Below are 19,870 nucleotides of genomic sequence, written 5' to 3'. Positions count from 1 at the left end.
GCTATTAAGATACTGATGTAACTTCAGTCAATATTGTACGTTTTCCAAAACCGTTATTTTGGCAATTTTAAGAAGTTAAGAGACCCTTGATTTGAATATTGACAAAATAAAATGCTACGTAAACGGCAATTATTTTACCTTGCTAAAATAGCTTTATAATCGTTTATAGAAAATGTTTACAACTGTTGACAATATTACATTCTGTTTAGTTTTTACCACATCACAGTGTGCCATCTCTCTGATGTAATGCTAGCAAACATTGAACTGTACAGTGGCAAGAAACAAAAACAAACTATAGACTAAACATTTGATCAATGTACATATCACATGTGGCATCCAGCCGTTGTTTCAACAAATCAGTAAAAGTTTGATTTATTTCAAATCTAGAAATAAAATACCAAGAAGGGTGAAGTTGCTGTAAGCTATTGCAGTTAGCTCTGCTCGGTAAAATAAACAATATAAAAAGCATAGATACAAAATTAACATTTAACCTTGGCACTGTATCAAACAAATATGTGATAACAAAAACAGGCAAAGAACAATTACAACCTTTACAACAATAGCAAATAATATTTCCACAATGATTTCATGTTCTGTTTGAGCAACTCGGTGTAGGAAAAATGTTTGCTCCACCACAACCTGCCCCCCTCTTTTAATGGAAGAGAGAATACATAAATGTGAAGTAGGCTCAGTTACAACTCTACGTGTTCACTTTGTTTTCTGTCCTGGCATGTGATGTCTCTCATGCAACTGCTAAACATTAGTGGCTCTTTTTAGAAACGTCCCGTCATCCTCCGGTCTATTTTCTACATTAGCAGCAATTACAAACATAAGAATAAAATCTAAACAGGGTGACTTTTATACATTATTAACACCCTTGAGAATACAGAATAGAGTTTCTCATTATAATAATCGCAATAACATTTTCTCACTGTATCTGAAATCAATAATAATACCAGCAATCATAACAATCCATGGAATATTAATAGGCTATCAATAACTTAAATCGCAACAGATATATTTACTGTACATAAAAGACAGAATGTGAGAAGGTATTTGTAATTACACAGTAATTGTTTGTAAGTCTATGACTCATGTAATTTCCAGTGATCTGTTATGCGGGAGTTTAGAATCCAATGTAAGGTCTACATCACAGTGCCCCAATAACACACACAGCTACAAGCTCCTCTGTGCAACTAAGATAATTATTCATCACTATTTAAATCTGGTCACGGCATCTTATTCTATAAAGGCTACACATCATGTTCGCCAACGTATATCAGACTTGTTTTTTTTTATGGCACCGAGGCAGAGTTTAAGCCATCCATACTTATCTATTGAGACTGTTGACAATCCACATACCTGGGTCATGTGTTGACATGGGGTTCAATACATCCCAGAGTTCCATCCATTGAAAAACATGTGGGTTAAAATGTCTCAGTAGTCCTTCATAGTCTAATGTTGATTCCTGTATCAGCAGGTGCCTGAAAAAGTAAACAACTCACCCATCAAAAAAAAAGTTCAGTCTTTTTTGAATGTCCTGTTGATGTATCAAAAACATATGGCCCTGATAAAAGATCAACCTAGAAATTCAAACTCCACATCACAGACGGTCTGTAAGTGTTTTGAGAAGGCAGGCGTCCTTCACAGTGGAAGAAATAGTCTGTTGTGCTTTTCTGTCTTTATAGACTTGCTGCATCTACAAAATGTGACATTTGAGCATAATTACAACTGTATTGAAGCTTCAAAAGCACCTGGATCTACAAAGTGGGTTCAGAAAAAGCTATGTATAGACGAAAAATAAATACAAAGAAAGTGAGATGTGAGAGGTACAGTAACATATATATACTGCATATGAATGACAGGCTGAATAGTTGACCGTCGTGTCTTTAGAAAAACCAGTGCGATACAGAAATGTGGGTGTAGTCATTCTAAATAAATATTATAGATAAATACACCTGTCTTCTTTCTAGACACGGGATAAAAATCTACAGTTTTGATAGAGTTTGTTCTTTTTATATGGATTAATAACAGCATGCAGGTTACATAGAAACATCCAGTGTGAGGTGGTTATTAGCTGGATGAGGTGGAAGAAATAATATTATTAGAACAACACATATTGTGTGCGAGTCATATTTCATGTTGAATATAATACTGAATAAGTTTTGAAAAAAGCCACACATAGTGCTCATGTTAGGCACATGTAGATAATCAAGATATAGAAAAGAGATTATATATTTTTTGCCCGTGGACAACATGGCAAGTAGTCAACTAGCTCTTGTTTTAAAATATCATCCTGTCTATTTCAACAAGCTCACAATTCTACCCAAAGTCTTTTTTAGACTCTGATAAGTCCAACTAAAACACGTAAGTCCACAGAGCTATAAATCTCTCTCTTTCTAAAGACTCTTTTATAATATTATTTTATTTAACACCACTTTAGACTATTTCTAATCTAAAAATGTACTTTATAAAATATACATATCCCAATAAAATATTCTACATCTTCCATGGTTTGACACCAAAAAAATCAGATCAATCTTGTCTCCGCTGTTGTAAAATCCCCAATTGGCACATAAACAACTTTTTCATTCGCTAACGTTGTATGTCCATGAATGTTTCTGTTCTATCATGAGCACATAACAATCTCCACATAAAAACACTGTTTTAGTTATATTCATCAAATGAATTTTCTTTTGGTGTAAATAGGCTATTTATCACAATACAAATATAAAGTTTATGAAACCCTGTGTGAGAGGGAAGCAAACAAATAGAATGGAAAAGAAGATTTTGTTTGAGTAATTTCATCCTTCTTCCAACTAAAATTGAAAACAAAGAGTAAAAAAGAGACTGAAATTAAAGCACTCATTCAAAGTGCCGAAGCTACATTGATTTCACGTATGATGGTTTTCATATGTTACATAAAAAGGCAGAGAGGGGTGAAATGAACAAGACGTGTACCCTCCTCTCTCTGAATATCCATTCTTCAGTGTACAGGTCAAGTGTGAAATTTAAGATTGTCTTCATCACCCCCGGGTCCGTCCTGCTGTTTTGCTGTCATGTGATGAAGACTGTCCTCTTTTAAAAAGCTTCACTGAATGTTTTTTCTTTCATATTTTTAGAGGTTTGCCAGTTTGTCAAGAAGCCTGAATGCATCTGTAAAATTGCAATTGTATAATGATATTGCAGTATAGGCTACAGGAGATGGATCCCTGATGAAAAAAAGGTTTCATCAGACACGCTTAACTTCCGGTCTGTGTGTTTGAAAACATAAAAAAAGATTGTGTATTTAATTTATATGAATATTAATTTATATTCATATTTTATTGTATATATTGTACATTTTTAAACTACTCAACCGTATTATATTCTTTGGGGTGGCTACCGTAAGTGAAAATTTGGGCTACATAACGTTTGTTTATGTTGTTTACCGTCTTTACTGAAAACGTTGCTTCCATGAGTTTTACAACCGTACTACTATGACATTCAGTAACAGGCCTCCAAATGTACAGATCTAGCCTGAGCTTTCAGGATGCATTACTCTACTCTGGCCACAAGGGTGGGCTCGTGTCACAGTGAAAGGGCGACGTTTACTTGACGTTCGCCGCACTGTGGAAACGATTAGGAAACAAGTACAGTACACACTCAGTAAACGAGATTTCTAAATATATCAAAAGAAGGTCAATTATTTAAAAGAATACCGTAGTTTTAAGATCCTCTCAATAAATGATATTGCACCCGTATGTGTGTTAGTGTGTTAAACAGTCCTAAAGATTTTTGAGTATTATGTGGACTAAGAAAAGTCTTTAACCACATGGTTGTGCTGGATGAGCCCTTTTTTTCTGAAAATATTAACACTTGCTCAAAATAAACGAATAAATAAAAAGTGTGCAACGCAACATCCAAAGACCTTATCCCAAAAACAAGCAGGTACCAGCAGCATACTTGGAAGTCATCTTCATCTCTCCATTTGAAATTTCTGCACTCTTTTATGACGTCTGTGCAAAGGTGTGAGGCAGAGAAGAGTTGCTCTGGTTGTCCAGGGGCATCTCATAGTCTCGTCTGTGCCTCTGTGATGTAGATCTCGATACTGTCTGCACTCTCCGTAGCAGAATTCTGACGAAAAGAGGCGGAACGCTTGGTCTGGAGCAACCTGCGCCGTGTCTCCAATTTCTGACGGTCTCCTATGTCCAATGATTTCTCCCGTTCGGGCACGCTACGCCCTCGTGAAACCACCAGCATGCCAGCACTGCCCCCAACCACCGCCTCGGAGGCGCTGTCCGCCCGCAGGCTACCCGTCACACCACCAGCCGGTTTCTTTGGTAATGGTGGTGGAACTTTCTTGTCCTCCTAAGAGGAAGAGTGGGGAAGTGGCATGACAATATGGATGACCAGGAAGAATGCAGGGAAGCACACACAAATAAGCAGAAGATGTGTCGGAAAAAGGATGGAGACCATGTAGGGTGCAGAGTTTGGGACAGAGCCATGAAGATGCAAAGTGATATTGGATTAGTGTTTTTAGGATGTGACACAACATTGTGGAAGCAGCGGACAGTGAAAAGGAAAGAAAACAGAAAAATTAGTAACTACACCACAACGGAGGTTAAATAGTCGTTTTAATATTCAAAAGCAAACAGCTCTCTTGGCAGCAAATCAGCTGTTGGTTGGTTTTTCAGAACATGCATGTCTTTGTTTTCTCTACGGTTTAGTTTCTTTTGTGGCTCTGGTGTTTAGTTGATGGGAGAGAGTTGTTGGGGGCAAACACATGAGGTGTTCTCCTGCTCACTCCAGTTTTGGCACTCGAGTGGAACTGTGCAGTGACCGGAGCAGAGCGGATGTCCACTCTCACCTTCTTCTCAGGGAGCAACCTCCAGCCCGAGTCCTTCAGCCGCTGTAGGTCCTGAAACTTCACCCTAACATCCTCAATGGCCAACTGCAGGAGGTCCCAGTAACTGGCCAAATCCTGTGTGATGGGCTGAGGGTACAACGAGGGATCCTTCAAGTAGTGAGAAAGATATTTAGAAATCAAACAGAGAGGGAAATATGCAAGAAAAGAGTTAGGAAGGCAGATTCACCTTGTTCATTTTATTTAACTGGTTGTTTTGTGTTTCTTAGCACAATAAATAAATAAATAAAAATGTCTATTGCCTATTGCAATGTCTATGTGACCACATTTACATCTGCATTGTGACATTTCATAGTAAAATAAAATGTTGAAAAAGGAAAAATAGAGAAATGTAGATTGTTTTTCTTTTTATAATATAGTAATAATAACAATTATTATAGTAATATGAATGGTAAAAACATTAATATAATAATACTTATTATTATTATAATAATTGACAAAAAATATTATTATTATAGATAGATAAACATAGAATACTACTACTACTACTAATAATAATAATAATAATAACAACGGTTATTATTATTAGTAGTAGAAGTAGTATTACCATTATTTTTACTACTATTATGATTTTTCTTACATATAAATAAACAGATAAATATACTGATAATAATATAGTATCAATAAATAAATTAAATAAATAGACAATAATTAACAAATAAATAACATTTTGATTTGCATGGGTGAATTGTTCAGCACAAAACTAGAACTGTGTGCTAACAAAGTAAATAGGTTATATTTTGATTTCTTTTGGACTTTAAGTTGAATGTTATGTCTATATGGACCTTTCACAACAAAACATATATATAATAATATAATATAATTTATAAAAAATATAATTCAACTTCATATAGATTTTCTTTTGGTGAAGCATCAAATACCTTTGCACAGTAAATGCTTTAAAATATTTTAAAATCTATTTAATACATTTTAAAGTGGAGGTATCATGCTATGTCATGCATTCTGACTTCTTTACACTCTTGAACATGCTGGCTACTCATGCTTAACATGGTCGACTTGTTAAAAAAAATGTTTCGGAAAGTTTTTTATAATTCTGGATCCCTGTTTTGTAACAGAGATCCTATTCCTTTCATTGGGCAATTCTCCCAGAAAATCACGGCAAGACGAAAGAAAGAGCCCGCCCACGTGCTAACCGACAAGCATTGGAAGACCCGCCTACCATCAAGATTGTCTGTTGAGAGCCATGGGATTGAAGCTTACTCTTACTGGCGTGTTTGTACACAGGTGTGTTTGTTTGTACACGGTATTTCAGTGATGGATGTGATATAAATGGTTGATATAACGCTGGATTTGAAGATCGTCGAAAACGGATAGATGGCGCGGTCCCAGTGCTAAAAGATGCCGGACATGAACTGCACGCGGTAAGTCAAACTAAGTCATACGTCTGTGTTTTGTTGGCAATCGCCGTGTCCATCCATAATGTTAAAAACATGAAGAGATTAATGTGATGATGTGTTGCATGCTCGTGCTGTAGTTCCATCCCACTCTCCCCACTAGTCCCACCTCTAGCAGCTCGTGTTTTACTCGAAATAATTGTACAGCCGTACCTCTCTTTTATAAATTTGATCAAACTAAATACTCTTCGAAGATTCAACGTGTGCCATTCCACTAGGCTCTCAAGATTAATATGAGATTGGCAGAAACTGCCTGTGATAAGTAATCTTTAAATTATGCATTGGGTTAGTGTGAGGATCAACTTTACATCTTAACAGAGAAATGTTTATTTTGAAGCACTCACCACACTCTGTTGACACATCCTGAAGAACTGTTGAACTCTCTGGGACATGAGCATCTGTGCACTGCCAACAGCTCCTCTGATGAGCTCCAGCACTGAACCAAACAAACACACCAATCAGAGGAAAGAGAGAGAAGTAAAAACACACTCAGTATAACTATCAGCATTCAGACAGAAGAAAAAAAGAACTGTACTGGGAACAAATCTTACACACAACCGATTAACACAGGTGTTGTTTCTCATCATGCCTTACACCTGAGAAATCAGGAGGCTAACCTGACATCAATGCATAATAGAAACCAACGTCTTTATTCCCCACTCTGACACCTCACTGCCTTTTCTGTTCCTCCTCACTCACCTTCCTCTGGCAGCTCGTTTGTTTCTGCCTCTCTTTCCATGTTCTGGCACCATCCCTCCATCCTTTCCACCTCCGTCTGCAGGAGACGGAGGAAAAATTCTCCATCCCGTAAGCAGGGGGAAGCTCGGCCCGAATCGGGGAGGCTCCGCGGGCCCTCGATCCATCCTACAACTGCTCGGTCGGGAGCCAGGGGCAAGGGGGAGTGTGAGCGGGGCAGGGCCCTCAGTTCTGGGGGTCCAGACTCAGTGGTGGTGTAACCGCTTTGGTAATCCTCACGGTAGGCCCACTGGCCCTGTGTGTGCACCGTGCGGTACTCGGCAAACTGACTGGCTGACTCTGGTTCGGATGAGTGGCGCTGAAATGAGCAACCGAACTGCAGGCCTTTATCCTGAGTGGGGACAGTGAGCACACCGAAACCCTCGGTTTCAAGGTCAGCCTGGACACTTGCGGTTACACTGTTGGAGCGCTTGAATCTGGCTCGCCTGGAACAGATAACACCAAGATGATAGTTGACATTTTGGGATTAGCAACATTCGGTGATAAGCGATGTCTACTGGCGATACTGTAATATGAACTATAAACTCTATTTTTTAGTAATTCAAAAGTTATGGTACACTTGACTGAATTTGTTTCTCATGATCATAAAACCCTTGTACTTAGTACCCTTTAATGTTTGGTAAAATATTGTAGTAGTATTAAGCAAAAATAAAGTACTAATATACAATGATTGTGCCTCATTGGACGCACATGCTGGCCCCAAGTTAACTTCTGTTCTGTGTTTGATTAAAATGTAACTACTTATTTTAATTATTTAATTTATATTAATATTAATCATATTGATATTTTATTGTTTATAAATTAGGGCTGTCAACGCGAATGTATTTTTCCCCCCAGATTAACGAATTAAAATATTTAACGCAATTAACACAGCATACGTGTATTTTGTCATCCTTTCGCTAGCGGTACATTATGTTATCACGCTCTCATTCATGTAAAGGCCTTTAAACCATTTAACCATGATTTGAAACAGTTGCTATGACGCGTTCAGTGTAGATAGACAGCTTTTAGCTGTGGGACACATTGCAACGTGGCAGCAAAAAATTAACTAAATTAATTAACTAAAAATTATTTAATTTGTGTCTATGGAAAGTCACAATATAACCTAGCAGACATTTCACCACAGTTTACCAAACATGATTCAGATAATTTAGCTTATTATTGGTGTCAGTAAGTACAGTAAATAAAAAAAGACAAAACAATTGTACGATGATACAGTATATGAACCCGATGAAACTCAAAGAAGCTCTGTAGCGGCATTTTTGTCAACTCCAAAAAGAGACATGGCTAATTAATGATCACAAGACACAAAGATATTGCGTTCATTCGTTGATGAATGACATCATTTCACAAGTTGTGCTGTGTTGCGTGATCGCTGCCTAATTATACCCTCTCACCACACACACTGTTCCCCGCACATACACCCCCTGTGTGTGTGAATCTTACACCTGCACCTCTTGCTCATTTAACACTGACACATTCACACCCCATCCACCTCAGAAATAAATCCATGACTGCTGTTTAACCAATTAGAAGAACAAAGTGAAAATCTATAAGATATTTAAAGATTTGGGATATTAGCTTTGAGGCAGTAATCATCTATTACAAAACGTAAAAAATTTACTTATCGAATATTATCACTGTCATTCTGAAACCTTGCATGTTTAAATTGACAGTTCCATGGTTTCAGATGGACAGCAGTGATGTATATAATGCATACTCTCTTTCTTCCAGCACATGTTATTTCTGTAGCTCAGTTGGTAGAGCATTGTAATAGAAGCACAAAATGTATGGATTTGATTCAGGTTGATTTACCGTTAAAGCCCTGTTAATTGTTTTGGATAAAAATGTCTTCTAAATGCATATAAAAATGCTAATATTGATGTTTGGAATAAAATTGTCTCTAAGCATAAAAATCTCTCTACCACCTGCCACCCCATTAGAAAGAGAAATATCACAAATGTCTCCATTTGAGTTTCAGAAAAGATCTCAACAATGGCAACGTTTACATGCACCCTCATAATGCGAATATAATAGGATTTTTGACAATTTTACAATTACCCTTCCTCATGTAAACGCAATCATTCGATATAAACAATGTGATGAAGCTCATAATGCAAGTGAGCATAATCGAAGTAAAATATGTGCCTGTTTGCATGCGCACCAATAATGTGATTATTTCCAATAATTAGAGTAAGGACTAAATCGCAGTAACATGTTTACATGACATGAGAACACATCTACATGAAAGTTTTATTAGTCTCATTATTTGCTATAATACACAGCACAAACAATGATCTCAGATACAAAAGGTGTGTGTTCCTGCCTATCGTTTTAATATATTTGCGTCAAATGCAAAACACTGAAATGTGGACATATTTTGTGCTTATTCGGCATCGTGATGAATATATAAATATAATGGGAAATGCCTCCATAACGGTGTACTCTGTCATCACAAACGTGCTGTTTCTGTATGAAGATAAGGAGCAGAAACTGCCAACAGCTCATGCATGAATTTGCACTTAAGGTGCGTGACAGAAACACATGCGCACCTTGGTCAGAGCAGCATAAATGCGATTAAAGTGTTTACATGTCTTCTTATTACGATTAAAACCGGTGTACGTCACAAATGTTACTTTGATTATTCTTACTGCGATTATGAGCTTAATCGCTTTTATTTAGATAGAATGATTGCTTTTACGTGAGGTAAAATGTAATCACAATATTGCCCAAATCCTTTTATAATAGCATAATGAGGGTGCATGTAAACGTAGCCCTGCACAGAAAAGAAAGTATTTGTCGAAGCGATGTTCAAACATTGATATTAAACAAACACAAGAAATCAACCTCTTGTCATCTTCCACTTGCACTCCAATAGAATGAACCTCTCTCAGGACTTTGCCTTCTGGGTCTGAATCTGACAATGTCTCTGAGCTGTCCACCTGGAAAAAACACAGGGAGACATTTAACAAAATTTGGAAAGGCGCACAGAGAAATGCTCTGAGCAGTGCTCGCGGCACAGTGCCCTTTCATACCTGTACTGCGATAGAGGGTCTCCACTTCCTCCCTCTCCCTTCCTGTTTGAACTCCTCTCCCCCAGTTAAAGCTTTAGCCAGGGACATGCTGTTTTGCGGCAGGGAGGCAGATTTTCCCAGGCTTCCTACAATGCGCTCTCTGGATCCCCTGGGTCCCTCCAGCAGGTTATCAGCCGAGCTGCTGTGTTTGGGTTTCAATGGAATGGGCCCACCAGGATAGCTGATGCTCTGAAGAGCCCTGCCATTCAGGCTCTCTGCAGAGTTACTGCTCTGTCTGACCCGTGACGAGCTCCCGCCCAAATAGTGCCCGCCCCTAGAAGTACGGCCAGCGGTGCTCTCCGTCAGGTCCACTGAGTTGCTGTGCTGCCTGGGTCGAACCAAAGAAGGCTGGCCTGTGCTCTGAAAGTAAGCGTCCTGGGTGGATTCAGTGCTGCTCTGGGCGGTAACAGAGATCATTGGTTTGGACATCCGTGGGGGCAGAGGAGGTGGGCCTTTCCTGTACGGGAACACTAGACAGACGAAGGCAGATATTGTTGACATCAGTTGTTTGAAAGATAAATGGCTGTTCTGTGACTTTAAAACATTCATCACAGAAATAATAAAACAAGCCTTTGAGATAAATGAGGTATGTGCTGAGTAAGGTAAATTCATAGCTTTAATAGCAGGCAAGGAGAACAATCAGGGAGGGAAATGTGATGATGTACAGATGAACAAAATCTTGAAAACTGCCTGAGGGCTCAAGAGCTATCATTTATGTAGACTAGATAAAAGGTGGACACACGAAATACATTAAATCATTAAACCCTTTATGTTATTCACTGGGTTGTGCAAATATCTAACCAATAAAAAAGTATTAAAACGTGCTTGTCAACTTTGACAACACAGGGTTTAATCAATTTAAAAGTACAGTGTTTTTTCCATTTCCTAGAAAAAAAAAATGTGGACATAAAAGGTTTCGGAAGGACAGCAGCATTATACTATAATACAATTTTACATTTACATTTTACATTTTACATTTAGGCACTTGGCAGACGCTTTTATCCAAAATGACTTACATTGCTTTATCCTATACATTTTACATAGGTATTTGCAATCCCCTGGGATTGAAACCACAAACGCAATGCTCTTACCACTGAGCTACAGGAAAGCTCAGCATTTGTTTTATTTGTTTTATTTATTGTACTTTTTATAACTTTAAATTCTTTAAGAGACTAGAGACGAGAATTATATATAAAAAATAATTTGTCACAAATTTAGAACACTTTAAATAAACTAGTAAAGGTAACATAGAATTAAAAAAGTTATATGAAATAGTTTTGCTTATAAATTCACATAAATTGCAATGTCATGTTTATAAAAATGTGTCTTTATACATGATATGCATAAACCACTGGCAAACTTGCATGTTTAAAGTTTTTAGTTCTTGATGAAGGTCATATCACATATTCCATATTCATGAGCAAAGCTGACAGATTTAAGCATAGTGAATAATCACTCTAGCACCCCTGGGGATCGTACAGAGAACTGAAAAATGTGAAATAATCAAGAGAAATGGTAAGTGTGCATTGAAAGATGTAAACATCCTGTCTATATAGAGAAGATAGAAATGTGTACTGTATATACATTAAAGCTTAAAATCCCCACACGAGTATTATCATTCCAAAGCTTGGAGACATCCACATGGCTTAAGTGACATCCACACGCGCACACTCACAAGCTCTTGAAAGCAGACACATTAAATTCTGTGGGACACACTGTGAGATTAAAGGAGTTTTAAAAAAGCAAGCCTAAGCTCTTCTTCTATCTCTCTCCTCATCCCTCTCCTGAACGTCATGAGTGTTGCCTTGGGAAGCTGCAGATGGATGCTTTTGACACTTCACAAGGGCTTTAAAAAATCTCCTGTGAGATTCTTCGCCATAAACGAGAGAACAAGAGACAATGGAAAACGACAGAAAAGCCATTCACATGATACAGAGGGAGTGAGAAGGAATAAAGTATGATTGCAATCACGACCGCTGTGTTGAGATAAAATGTCCTCGTGGGGATTCGAGCGTTTTACAATGTTCACAACGTAACGCTTGTTTACAGTCTTCATATAGTGAAAGACGAAAGATATAAAGAAAGCTATTTGGATCCAAATCCCTTGGCATTCCTAGAGACTCATCCAAAAACTCATTAAGCCACTAAACTAATTCTTGTGACAACACTGATGACTCACCTGCCTCGCCCTTCACGCTGCTCAGTGGGCCAGACATTGAGAAGACAGAGAGGCAATCGTCGTCCTGGGAGCAGCCAGCTTGAATGGCCCGCACGTAGCTGTGACTGCGGGTTCGAAAGCATCCGGGCAGATCTAGAGCCTCGACAGCCTGTGATTCCATCTCCCCAAACAGGTTCAAAGTTTCTCCCAGCTGATGCACACATATAGACCATGATGTTGATCAATTGAATCCAGACAGTCACTTTAATAAGTAACATTGTTATTTGTGGTCCTTGCTTAAGAAAGCATTGCTAATGTTCACATTTATGATTAGGATTTGATTAGTCGTTCTTCTTTGTTTGTCCTGTGATCATGAATGATGACTCAGATTGTACAGCTTATTGAGGAACGGCGAACCTTTACTTTATAAAAAGCTAAAATAATGATGATCACAGTCATTAACATTCCTGCATTTGACATACGACATTATCCGAAGTCATTTATAGTACAATGCATTCCAGTTATACATTTTGACCAGTTGTGAGTTTCTGGCAAATCAAAACTATGACTGTGTTGTCGAAGATAAAGAAGAGACAGGAAGTGAGCATGCTGTACCTGAGAGCTGGTCAGCGAGCGGGTGTAACTGCGAGAGCGGGCGTGGCCTTTAGGTGTGGTGCGGCTGTTTGGGTAACCATCTGTACACTGTTTACAGGAATACCTGAAGAGAAGTGCACCATTAAACCTCCAGTGGATACAGCACAGTAAGCATTTTATTATTATTATTATTATTATCATTATGGGTAATGCTAAGCATATTAGGGGTATTTCTATCTAGCTATCATATGAAAATTTGAGGTTTACTAAGGTTTGCATTTGCCACTGTTGCATGAATGTGACATATCAGTTTTAATATACATATAATTGCTTGGGCTTTAATTGCAATATACAATTTTATTGCAGTATTAAATCATTTTTTATTGTTATTCTTGATAATGTTTAGTGACCACTAAAGGTAAAATGATTATTTAAAACATACAAATATAAAAAGAAATGCAATTTAAGAAACTAAATGAACATTTTAAATAATCCATAAATAATTTATGATATATATTTAATGACATAATGAATTATGTAAGTATTTTACTGTGTAACCTAATGTGATTTACTGTAATGTAAACACATACGCTAATATTTTACGTAACATATTTTCATATGTTTCCGATCTACAGTATATATCTTAAAATCTTACATTAACTGAAAAGGAAAAGGAAAGAGACTGACTTAGATGTGGTGGAGGAGCGCTGGTCCATGCTGATGGATCGGCGGAAGGCTTCTCTCTGGGCGATGAGGGCTGATTTTGGTGAGGCTTTGGGGCTGGTGTCAGAGTCGCCGCTGTCATCGTCCCCCATGGCCTTGATGTAGCTGCCACTGCGCATACGTCTGCAGGGAATCTCTCCACCACTGTCAGACGGACCCCCACCACCCCAGTCATCTGAGGGCACCTGCAAGAGTCACAGTATGATTGTCAGTTTGGTCTTTTTATTAAATAAAGCACATTTTCGTTTCCATAAAGAGGCCCCAAAATTAATGCTTTTGTAAAAAGAATGGCACTTTGGTTAGATGTTTTAATATCTAATTAAACACTGAAATGCCCAGATGCATTTCTTTTTGGGCCACTGTATACATACACCTCAGAGATACTGGAGGAAATACACTATAATACTGTATTTTAAGATTTATGTACGTCTGAAACACAGTCATATTAGAGCTTTCTTATTGGCAGGTGTGGTAACCAGGGGGAATGCAGGGTTGAATTGAGGCCAGCTGAGAAAAATGAAATTTGATTGGCTGACGGGATGAAAGGCACCAGCTGCACATTTAGACCTGTCATCATTCTCAAGCTTCGCCCCGCGGCTGGGGCACAAACCGAGCACAGATGTGCGGAGATAGCAGGTTATGGAGGAGAGAGGTGAAATTACTTATTTTCATGAACTTTGCTCTCCAGAGCCATGTCCTTTTTTTGATAGCAACGCTGTGTAGTATTTCAACTTCTCTCCTATCGTATTGGCTTTCTGTCACATATTTTGTACACATACAGTAATAAATGGTGTCATGCGAGCCATTGTGGGCTGTGCTGTTACTATAAGACAGCTAGACATTTTATATCACAACCAATAACTCTTACAATGAAGTGAGATATAGGTGAGAAGCCAGTATTGACAGCAGAATGTACACTCTTATTACTTGCTGTACTCTGCACTGTTTTGTCAAATATTCACAGTTTGCTTAATATTCAGCTATCATGGTGAAGAGATAAGCGTATTGAATTTCTCAATTAAATGTCAAAAGTTGATTGGTGCATGTGAGATTGTAGGTTAAAAGCTTGTTAAAGAAAATAGTCACATTGCAAGGTTTTAATGGGCACAAAACGCATGGGTGGACTTGACAGGTTGTAAAAATAGGATGGTGAGTCCAAATTAAGCACATGTTGGGTTTCCATGTCTTATGGGGACTTTACCTAGACATAAGGATTTATACTGTGCAAACTGTATATTCTATCCCTTAACCCGCACTCTAAGCAAAACCCTTACACAAACCTTTCTTTATATTTACATTTTTTTTAAAAAACATCATTTTAGTTAGATTTATATGCGGTTTTGCTTATGGGGACCAAAAATGTTTTACTATATTTGTGTTATATAGTATAGAGTTATATAGTTACATGGCTTGTGCACACACGCACAAGCCATGCCTTATCTATCAAATGACCACTCAGTGGGTTTTTAAAGGTCATCTCTCTCAATCTAGCTCTGTTTCTTTAGGCCCCACCCCTCTTATTCTCTTTTCAATACACGCATGTGCTTACACACACACTGACAGACCCCTACACCAAAAAATACCTTTAAATCTGGATGTTAACTAGTTTCTTTGAAGCATATAAACATCCAATTTATCTATATTACCTGTCTCCACAATGCTTATTTTTTATTTGGAGATTCAATGCTTCAAGATTAAAAAAAAAAAAAAAAGTTAATTTAAGCTAATAATAAAGTTTGTTTATTTAATTTTAAGCTGTTCCTTTAAGATTATTGAATAACTTTTTAATAACCTTTATCCCTCACAACCTGTGATATTTTTTCTCCTCTATATTTTCCCCCTACAGCCTGTGCATTCACTCTCATTATATCGACACATTTCACTTGCTTTGCTCCCCTGCTAATTGGGACACAGATCGGTTGACGTGTAACAAAGGATTCATCTGTTTCATCCCCTGTCTCCCAAAATGAGTCCCTGACCAAGCTGAAACCCAGCTGGGGTTTTTTGTCTCCCGGGGCTCGGGGGAGCTGAGTCAGCTGCTCTGCCTTCAGCTATCACTGTAAAACCCCTACACAGATTCCTCAAGACAATATGAGCATTATTTACACCATCTTATGCAAAAATCATTGAAAATCGAAATGAATGTGGAAGCCACTAATTTAAAGGGATAGCTTACCCAAAAATGGAAATTCTGTCATTGTTTACTCACCCTCTTGTCATTTCAAACCTGTATGACTTTCTTTCTTCTGCAGAACACAAAAGAAGATATTTTGAAGAATGTTGGTAACCAAACCACAGCGGTACCCATTGTTCGGTTTTGCCAACAAAACACAGACATCAGTTTCACTCTTCGCATCCGGTTCATGTCCGGCATCTTTCAGCGCTGGGACGGCTCCACATATCAGTTTCAAACGATCTCCAAATCCAGGGTTATATCCTCCGTTTATGTAACATTCATCACCCAAATGCAATACTACTCGTTTTGTGACAAGTTGACCATGTTAAACATGAAAAGATAGCACGTTTAATGCATGACACATCGTTGCAGCACCCCTTTAAAGAATATCCATCAAAAGTAACTGGTAACAGAACAGAGTCTGTAGGAAGTCAATGCGAGTTGACTGGTTGTCTTGCTATGACAAATTAGCAAAACAACAGTGGTGGCAGATCAAATGTGTGTGTATGACGGTGAAGCTGATGTTCTGTGTAATTGGACCTCTCAAGCGCTAATATAACAGGAAGTTAAATTAGTGTAGGGACGAGACCTTCCAGCATGCTTATGTCGCCCTGGGCAACAATAGCACAGAATGCCAGAGACGGCTGTTAGTAGTGTCCATCTAACAACACAGATTCCTCTATCTCCCATTTAGGAAGCCCGAGGATGGAGTGACCATGAGATGGTGTGCGCACATGATGCTTATTATGTTGTTTGAAGCTATTATTCAAGCTACATCACATTCAGATCCGAGCTACGTTTTATTCCCCAAGTCTTCTTCCCTAAATTCAGAGAATAATGGATACTGTATAGGACTTAAAACTAAGATATACAGTATATACAGATTTCCAAGCCAAGTGTGCCAATGTTATTGTTGCAAAGAGAGACGCTTTGTTTTAAAACTGTTGTTCTGTTCAGAAAGTAATTTTGAGAGCTAAACCTAAAAAATACAACAAATTGACAAATGGATAAAAATTTATACAAATAATATATCATAAATAATTTGTACTATTATTTATTATTACTATTATTATTTAATCTTATATAATTCCATTTTAAAGATATTTGTCTAGTATTTTAATTTGGTTATAAATGTTCTGTTGGTTGTATTTTGTTCAAATTTTGTGTGGTGTTAAAACACTGAAACAGGAATTTCTTCTGGAACAGCGGTTAAGTCTCCTGAAGCGGTCTATTGCTCGTAGTATTTTCAATTATTGACATGTCATTATGTATGTACATAAAAAATTTAATATTTCCATAGTCTTTCTTTCATCTCACTATTTTAACCAGTCCAGTTAAAAAGACAGGCTTTTATAAAGCTAATAATAAATAATTATTTTATATTTAATAATGAAAAGGACGTTTAAACCCACAGAGATCAATCAAACCAATGAATCTTAGAACTGCAGTGTCAGTTTATTTCTTTGTTGCAAAACACAACGGGATGCACACAAAACAATGATTCTGTAGTCTGAACTTTACGAGTGGTGATAATCTGCATCTCACCATTTTACCTGTAACCCGCAACCTCGTAAAGCTCCATTCTGTTACCTTAGAAACCATACGCTGACACTTGGTAGGAGGTGTGAGAGCTCATAGGAGGTGCTCGGCACGACGTGGCCGAAGAAAATAATCCTCATTTAACCTACTGTCAGGTCAAATAAAGTCTCCCCCCACATTCATGAGTGTTTGCTTCCACAATTTTGTATTTGTGATAGCACACCCATGGATGTCCTCAGCGGGTGAGTCTGAGAAGTGTATATGTGAGAAGAAAGACAAGACACCAAGGTTCCGATTATGTGCTGCTCATTCATTAAAGGAGCAATGGGTCGTACAAGTCTGCACAGAAACTTTAGTTTTCTGAATTTCTGAATATTAATATTGATAGCAGCGCTTGTGTGCGTTCACTGTTTCAAGCAGGCCAAAGGTTAATATGTTGTTTTCCTATATTCTTCCCTGCTTTTATTCACCTTCTAACAAAGATTCGACTGTGGCTGGAAATGGCATCAGCCTCTCGTTCTTCACAGCTAGCAGCTGATAACAAACATAATCATCAAGTTATTTTTTTCTCTCACACTGAGAAATTGTTATTTAGCGCATATCTCCATCTCCGCAAACAGATTAATTCTTTTGACAATGAAATGAATCTGCAAGTCAATAAGGGGTGCAGATTGATTGTGTTTGAGAACAGAGACTCCACATAAATATTGAAATCTCAGTGGAAGCCATGTTGGGGTCATTGCGTTTGATAATGGGATCGCATGTTGTAAAAGTCTCTTACTCTTTCTTTCTCTCATTCTGTTTTTCTTGCACTGATGATGATTTTCCATTCATTCTATTGTTTGAATACTGTGCAAATAAAAAATACGTCCTAAACCTAAAAATATTCTACATTTTTCATTAAATCATGATTCAGTATATTTATTAAGCCCTCTCCAATGAGATCCCCTCAGATTAGGTGATTTCAGGTTTTTCTATCCTTGTGGGGATCTGGTTTCCACAAAGATGACAAAAAATGACCTTCATATCTTTGCTGTCCTTCCAAAACCTTGGATGTCCAAATTTGCTGTTTTTAAATGATTAAATATTCTATTGTCAAAGTTGACAAGCACTTTTTAAATGTTTTAATGGTAAGATATTTGCAAAACCCAGTGAAAAACATAAAGGTCGACTAATAATAACGATTTATGGCAAAAAAAAAAAATTGAAATATGGAGACATGAGGTTTCAGAAGGACAGAAGTGATATGCTGTACACACAAGCTTACCTGTAGATAGTGGAGTGATCGTTCCTTCATTTTCGGATCCATGGGAACCAATGCCTTGTCGTATGCTCCTCCCCCGCCTCCTCCACCTCCCCGAGAAGATGGATAGACCTCTCTCGCCTGGCTGACCGTCATAGCCGACCACGTGCTTCTCTTCAGAGAGTGTCCGCTGTCCCCTGCAGACATGGCTATGTTGGTGCAAGCCAGGCACTCTCCTGGAGGGGGTCCCTTAGATTTCCTTAAGGTAAGCTCTTGGATGGCCGCATCAAGGGTCTCATGTCCGGTGGGATATCCCCGTGCCCCCCTGCCCGCCCCCACAAGAAAACTGCTGTCGCTGTCCAGGTTATCATCAGAGCTCCACCAACCGGCCGTTTTGCTGCGATGACGGGAGCTTCGTGACTCATGGCGGGAGTCTCCGCTTTTGCTGCGTTCCCGGCTCTTGCTGCGCCGGGTGGACCGAGACTGGTGCGTTCCGGAATAATGGTGCCCACCACCGTCCTCCCCTCCGCTGCGCTGCCCCCTTTCTCTATATTCTCCCCCACGAGTGCCATTAAACTCTCGTTTGGATGGAGTCTCCAGCGAATGAGACTTGGCGAAGAGACGTTGAACCGAGTTGACCAGATGGCGTATGCGACTTGGACTCTCGCTGCGTTGCTCCCCGCTGGCTGTGCGTTGGTATTGTAGAGTATGGAAGCCGTCAGGGTGGAAGGGAACCTGTTTCTCAAACTGGTCCAGGAGGCTGGGTGGGATGCGGTGCATTTTTCCCCCATGGCCATGTCCTGTCGAAGATAGGCACTCCTCACATGTGGAGTCGTAGGGTGGGTGCGGTTGACTGGGGTGTGAGCGGGGGAAAGTGCCTCCACCAGATGGAACCATCGCCAGGGGTTCAGGGGGCCCACCAGGCGGGTAGTAGGGGTGGTCGTTGGGCCCCTGGTAGTGGTCGGGATGGTGCATGTAGTCCCGGGAAGCGTCACAGTCCTCGGGCATGCAGTAGCATGGCCCGGAAGAGTGTTGTGATAGACTACGACTCACCTGGTAGCCCTTAATTGCCGGGGCGTGGTGGGCCGCCCGGGCCGAGAGGGGGCGCTGTGAGCGCGACAGGGCTGTGCCGGAGTCAACTACAAAAAGAGAGATACAGAGAAAGCATTGATGAGACAAATAAACGAAAACCTTCAACATTCATACCAAATTATACTATTTTCATTTGCTCATGTGTATTCTAACAATGTGACAACCACAACTCAGTTAGCTGACGGTGCAGAACA

At 38.9% G+C, this 19,870-nt stretch overlaps 1 protein-coding gene across 1 annotated transcript; it reads right to left on the bottom strand.

The window, feature by feature from the left end:
- Positions 1–73: 73 nt before the first annotated feature.
- dlgap3 (discs, large (Drosophila) homolog-associated protein 3) lies at positions 74–19,669 on the bottom strand. The gene is made up of 10 exons (XM_056741163.1): positions 18,609–19,669; positions 13,591–13,811; positions 12,925–13,027; positions 12,331–12,520; positions 10,113–10,621; positions 9,925–10,019; positions 7,021–7,502; positions 6,666–6,757; positions 4,850–4,996; positions 74–4,350 (listed from the first exon to the last, which is right to left on the bottom strand). The coding sequence occupies exons 1-10, from the start codon at positions 19,590–19,592 to the stop codon at positions 4,051–4,053; spliced, it is 3,123 nt and encodes a 1,040-aa protein (XP_056597141.1). The 5' UTR covers positions 19,593–19,669; the 3' UTR covers positions 74–4,050.
- Positions 19,670–19,870: the final 201 nt, after the last annotated feature.

Source organism: Triplophysa dalaica, chromosome 25 (genome assembly GCF_015846415.1).
Source record: "Triplophysa dalaica isolate WHDGS20190420 chromosome 25, ASM1584641v1, whole genome shotgun sequence".
NCBI classification, from domain to species: domain Eukaryota; kingdom Metazoa; phylum Chordata; class Actinopteri; order Cypriniformes; family Nemacheilidae; genus Triplophysa; species Triplophysa dalaica.
This window is presented reverse-complemented; position numbering and strand designations above follow the sequence as displayed.

Coding starts and splice junctions, on each gene's coding strand:
- dlgap3 (XM_056741163.1), bottom strand. CDS start 19,592: ATGCCCGAGGACTGTGACGCTTCCCGGGACTACATGCACCATCCCGAC. Junction 7,503..9,924: donor CAAGTGGAAGATGACAAGAG/GTTGATTTCTTG, acceptor TATCTGTTCCAG/GCGAGCCAGATTCAAGCGCT. Junction 6,758..7,020: donor AAACGAGCTGCCAGAGGAAG/GTGAGTGAGGAG, acceptor TGTTTGGTTCAG/TGCTGGAGCTCATCAGAGGA.